Genomic DNA, 6,000 nt, shown 5'->3' with positions numbered 1-6,000 from the left:
CAGGAGCTGGAGCGGCTGCAGGGGCAGGAGCTGGAGCGGCTGCAGGGTCTGTCACTCGGTTCATAGTAGCATCAATTGCAGCTTGATAGGCATAGGCCAGGCCCCAACATGCTACAGTGAGTTGTGTCACTTTGGAACTGCCAGAGTCATGACACTCTTTTTGCAAGCATTCTACCAGTTTTTTAGGATTTTGCAGTTGTTCAGGGGTGAATCTACAAAACATCGGAGGTGCCCACTGCTCTAGCCACCTGCCCATATCCTCCCACACTCCCTGCCACTCACAATTATCCCGCCTCAGGACAGATCTCTGCATGAGATTCCTAAGTAGTTGTTTAACCTTGAACAAAACGTGAAGCGCATTCAAGAGACATAACAACAAGAACATGCTGGTCTGAGTATCCCAAGGATATTCAACATCTTGGAGAGCTATCGTAACTAGCTCGGGGGATAAGAGGGTGCTGAAGGAGAAAGGGAGAGTGAACAAGTAAGGAAAAATATCTTTCCCTGTCCCCTTCACAGACTGGCTCCCTGATGGAAAAAGGCAGTAGGTGTAATTGTTAATAGTTTCCGAGATATAGTTTCCAAAGTACAGAGTCGACGACAGTGCTGCGTACAAATACCAAGTTAGAGTCATGGCCAGATATTTCATCATATCGTAAGCTATTGTTACACAGCACAGTACCATAACGATCTTAAACCAGGGCCCGGAAAGGATAAACAGCACGACAGGGATCACATACAGCAAGTAACGTGCTATAAAACTCAGTTTGGAATACAGACACAGCAGACTTGATATTAAAGCAATCAATATTCTGATTAGATCTGTCGTTATCTCAACCTTTCGTGCCCCACGTTGGGCGCCAAAAGAGCTGTTGTGGTTTAGCCCGGCTGGCAGCTAAACACCACACAGCCGTTCGCTCACCCTCCCCCCTCCCTCTCTGGGATGGGGGAGAGAAACGGGAAAGTGAAGCCTGTGAGTTGAGATAAAGACAGTTTATTAAGATAGAAAATAATAATGATAATAATAATAATATGTACAAACAAGTGATGCACAATGCAATTGCTCACCACCCGCTGACCGATGCCCAGCCCAACCCCAAGCAGCCGGCCCCCCACCCCGGCTAGCCACCCCTATATATTGTTTAGCATGACATCAGATGGTATGGAATACCCCTTTGGCCAGTTTGGGTCAGCTGTCCTGGGTTTGTCCCCTCCCAGCTTTTGCTGCACCCCCAGCCTGCCCGCTGGCAGGACAGAGCGAGGAGCTGAAAAGTCCTTGGCTTAGTGTAAGCATTGCTCTCCAGCAATTAAAACATCAGCATGTTATCAGCACTCTTCTCATCCTAATCCAAAACATAGCACCCTACCAGCTACTAGGAGGAAAAATAACTGTCCTAACTGAAACCAGGACAGTGATGGAGCCAGATGGTTGGGAAAAAGAACATCAAACACGTGTGCTAAGTTCAGAGCAGAAGCAGTGCTTAGTCACAGAACCCTTATAGGGCTTTCAAGTACTGTAATGATTGTTTGCAAATAGTTTGGTGACTGTTACCAGTGGTTGTTGCATCACTATTGTGATCTATTGTCAAATGTTTTTGGGAAGACTTAATGAGGAAACAGCAATAAAAAAAGAATCATTGAGTCTGGAGGGCAGAGAACTTGGAAACAAACTGTCAGAGCAGAGTATTTTCAGCTGACTATTTATCCCATGTTAGGAAATTTCTTCCCTGTCTTTATTGTAGTAATTCTCTATGACCCAGTATCCTGGGTAGTGTGTGCAGCCTAGCAGACCCCTCCTGCAGTCTGGGAAAAAGGGAATGTATGTAATATTTTAAAACAGCTGATACTGGTTCCTGGTTGCAGGCTTCGTTAACCCAAGGCATCCCTTCATAATCACATTATTGCCTACTGGACAATCCTACAGAGCAGAAGGGAATGATCAGGAAGCAAAGACGATCTCTGTCAAACAACTGCCCCTTGAAGCAAAGGCTGCAGTGGCTGCAGGAGTGGTTTTCTTCTCCATGATGTTATAGCAGAGCTATCTAGCAGAACAACTGGAGCTCAAGAGGTGGTGTTGGCTTCTAAGGCTGCAGATGGCACTGTTTGCTAACACTCTCATGTTGATAGGATCTCTTCATTTTTGGAGAAGCACATTCACCATGTTCTACAGGTCTTCAGCTTCCAGTTCCTTCTGTTTCATGCCATGGAAAATAGCTGTGCTGATGTTTCTAGCTTTGGCTCATTCAAGCTTCTTTACGTTGCTATTTCTTGTTGCGGAAGAGCCCTATTTCTTTTCTTTAGCTGCCTACGCTTGCCTGGGGGCCTATATCATTCCCATCTTCTTCCTCTTTGCTCTAGGATCTGTAGAACAGGCTTATAAATTCTTGGCTGGGAGAGGCGCTAAGGCAGGCAGCAGCAATAAGAACAGCAGAACAGCCATGAAGCCAGTTTTGGCAGTCATGCTGACTGTTGGGCTGACTGTCATCGGGCTTTTAAATGCTTCCCAGCCTCCTGCTGTGAATTCAGTGGAAATTCCAGTTTGCAAGCTGCCCTCAACAATGAACAATCTGAAAGTGGTGTTACTTTCAGATATCCACCTGGGGCCTACAGTTGGGAAGACCAAGCTTGCAATGATTGTGCAAATGGTTAAGGCTTTGAAACCAGATACCACAGTGATTGTCTGTGACCTGACTGACTCTGAGGTAGAGATCATACAACCAGCCGTTGAGCCTCTTGGAGAACTTAATTCCACTCTGGAGACTGACTTTGTCACAGGAAACCATAAGTACTACACTTTGGATGTTGGCAACTGGTTTAAGCTGTTAAAATCATTTAACATTCGGCCACTTCATAATGAGAATGTGAAGATTGTTTCACTAAAGAGCCCTGATGATTGGTTCTGCCTGGCTAGTGTTGATGATATTGAGGCAGATGTATTGCACTACTCAGGGCATGGCATAGATTTAAAAAAAGCTCTCAGAGCTTGTAGCAGCGAGCATGCGATTGTGCTGCTAGCTCATCAGCCAGTTGCTGCAAAGTAGGCCCTTCATGAGAGACCAGACATAAATTTAATTCTCTCAGGCCATACTCATGGAGGGCAAATGTTTCCACTGAATGCTGGGGCTTATTTTCTGAAGCCATTCTTTGTTGGCTTGTACAAAGTTTGGCAGAACACCTTTGTCTACATCAGCCCAGGGACGATGTACTTTGAAATACCCATGAGGTTGGGCAGCAGAGCTGAAATAACAGAGATAATTCTACACTCTCCTTGAGGAGTTTCCCATTTGACAGACTTCTGCAATCATTTTTGGTCAGTATATTGGCTCTTCTGCTCGGAAAACAAATCTTTTTCAGGGAAGTAATAGAAATGTGTCAGGATGGACTACAGAAGGTTCTGAGTAGAGTCTGAGGAGGTCTGAGTCTGAGGAGAAAACTAAATCTATCTTAGGCATATGAAACAAATGTTAAAATACTGAAGAAATTAACACTTAAAGTTCATTATTATGGAGATTCTGAATTTAAAGATAACACTGCCATGGAGATAATGCATGTACCGTGCATGTTTAGTAATACCTGTGTCCTGTGGCTAATTCACGTTTCACTGTTTATTACACATGAGGCAGGTGCCTTATCAAATCTCAGACTGGTGAAGGTTCTGATCTCTTGCAGTGAAATCACATGTGCATATTTTGCAGAAGGGACTATGGAGTGTTCAGAGTATCCATTCCAAAAGTCTTACACCAGAAAAGTTACAGGAAATGAACAGTTATATTTCTTTGATTGAGGCTAGATTTCTTTAGGATGTCTTTACTTTAGGATGTCTTTACTGCACTGCCGGTGTGCAGCATGCGGTGGGGCACCAGGTCTGGGCTGCTTACCAGTATTTTGAGGTGTTAGGCAGCAGTTCCTGAAAAGCAGTTTTTTCACAACTGAAAAGTTGGGTAAGCTGATAGTAAAGGATCAAAATAGCTGCCTTTCTGCAGCTTTCTGAGGCGTTTTCCTCAGAATAACTGGGCGTCTAGTAATTACTGAAAGCAGCTCTAATAAAAGTAAATGAAAAAGAAACTCTTAATTAACATAATTTCTGTTGCTATTTGAGCATTCAGTACCTCCTTTTGTAAAGCCCAAAGCTGAAATAATCAGATCAGTTTGTATTTTTTGTTTATGCTTAATTTAATGGTTAATGCTTGAACTTTGTTTAATGTTTTGATATTCCAAGTAAGTGATGTCTTCTTTAAGAAAACTAAACTCTGCAGCAAGTGACTTTCCTTAATAGCTTTTGCATATCCATGTCCTTATTGTTATGATAAGCACATAGCAGAATAACAGGATAATGAGCTATGGGGAATTTCTCTCTGTCTTTCCTAGAAGGGCTTAACGCAAATTAGTATCGCTGGGAAATATGAATGATTAGAAAAATCTTAAAAACATTTTTGTTTTCATGGTTTATACAGGAAAGGCAGGTTTTAAATTAATACGTATATGTTGCTGAGACTGATGAAACAGTTTTCTTCTGCACATCTCCCCCTCCTCCCCTTCCACCTCAATGCAGCTATATGAAATACCACAAACAACACAAGCCATGTGACAAATGAGTTCCATGCTTACAGAGACAAAGCTGAGGATGGCAGGATCAGAACTGTGGTGTTCAGTATTTTCCTGCCTTCCCATGTGATCCTGAGTCAGATACTCTTCTGTTTTACTCTTCAGTGCCTGTGCCTGTTTTCGTTTTGTTGGGAGAGGTGTGTATGTGGGGGTATTTGAAGAGTACTATGAGCTTTGTAAGGGTGAGAAGTTCTGTAGGTGAATTTTTCAAGTCTACTTCATCCACTCCCTTGAACCCCCCAAGGTGGAGTTTTTAACTACTTAGCTTTTTTGGTATCCTATTCCTATGCAGAAATACTGAGAGATACTGTAAGAACATACTGGCAAATGTGTCACGTGCACTGGAAGATTGGTGGAAGAGCTAGAGAAGTCAGTCCTCTTAGTCTGAAAACCGAACACCTGACCCACCAAGCTCTTTACTTATTGGACTAGATCATTCTGTTTCTCAGTAGCTATAACGTAATTTTTTTTTTCTCCTGCCTATGCAACAATATATTCTTTTGCTCAAGTATCCTGCAGCTTTCACATGTATTTAGCACTTCCCACTGTCCACACAGTGTCCTTCTGGGATTCTTTTCCATCAGACACTTAGTTTAAAAGAGAGTTATTGTGTTAAGACAAATTTCTTTGCTAGTTTCCTTATCAGGAGGCTTTTGTAGGACTGGCTTTAGATAGTATTAATTTCTAGCAACAAGTTGCCAGTCTTTTTATTTAATTATTTTTCCTCCTCCTGCTCTGTTTTTTATTTCTCTCTTCATTCTGTCCAAATGTGTGCAGAAACCTGGCTGAATTGATCCTTCTGTCCCCGGAGTACACAGATGACTTCTGCATTACTTTGTGTGTATGTTCTCCTCTTTGCATTCTCTCAGGAGCAGATGTGGTCATGCTATCGTTTCAAAAATGTATTAAGTTCTCCAAGTGTAATTTAGTTATTTTTTTTTTTTTTTAAACTGTTTCTGAAAGTTTGGTTGTTTGATGATTAGTAACACTTAAATGTTTATTTCTGTGACAAAAAGCTTCAAAGACTTTTTCTACTCTTTCTTAATTGTATATGGAAAATACCTTAGATCAACCATCTTCTTGATAGTAAGAGGAATTAATCTTTTCTAAAAGCTCTCAAAGACAGCAATCCCTAATTGTCCTTGAGGATTTTTCTATGCTTGTTCCAATTTGACTCATATATTTAGATCTGTGTTCACTATTACAGATGCCAAAAATTGCTCTGCTGCTTATTTTTTATTTTTAAAATATTTTTTTGTATTTTTTTTTTATGTTGAATGTATTTGATCTGGAGAACTTAACTAAATGAATGTATATTTCTTCCTACAGAAGGCCAGTTCATTTGGGGGATTGGCTGGGGCCAGGATTTATTACCATCAGAATAAGACCAGAATA

The 6,000-nt window shown here is 41.6% G+C and overlaps 2 protein-coding genes across 2 annotated transcripts in view; both read left to right on the top strand.

Annotated features, from left to right (window-relative positions):
- Positions 1 to 4,065, top strand: part of TMPPE (transmembrane protein with metallophosphoesterase domain) — a 7,631-nt gene extending 3,566 nt beyond the window's left edge. The window contains 1 exon segment of the mRNA XM_035317720.1: positions 1,864 to 4,065. Coding sequence (XP_035173611.1) covers positions 2,094 to 3,272 — 1,179 coding nt within the window. The 5' untranslated portion in view covers positions 1,864 to 2,093 and the 3' untranslated portion in view covers positions 3,273 to 4,065.
- GLB1 (galactosidase beta 1) overlaps positions 1 to 6,000 on the top strand; it is a 51,182-nt gene that overhangs the window by 3,604 nt on the left and 41,578 nt on the right. The window lies entirely within an intron of this gene.

This window comes from Oxyura jamaicensis, chromosome 2, assembly GCF_011077185.1.
Source record: "Oxyura jamaicensis isolate SHBP4307 breed ruddy duck chromosome 2, BPBGC_Ojam_1.0, whole genome shotgun sequence".
Taxonomy (NCBI): Eukaryota; Metazoa; Chordata; class Aves; order Anseriformes; family Anatidae; genus Oxyura; species Oxyura jamaicensis.
This window is presented reverse-complemented; position numbering and strand designations above follow the sequence as displayed.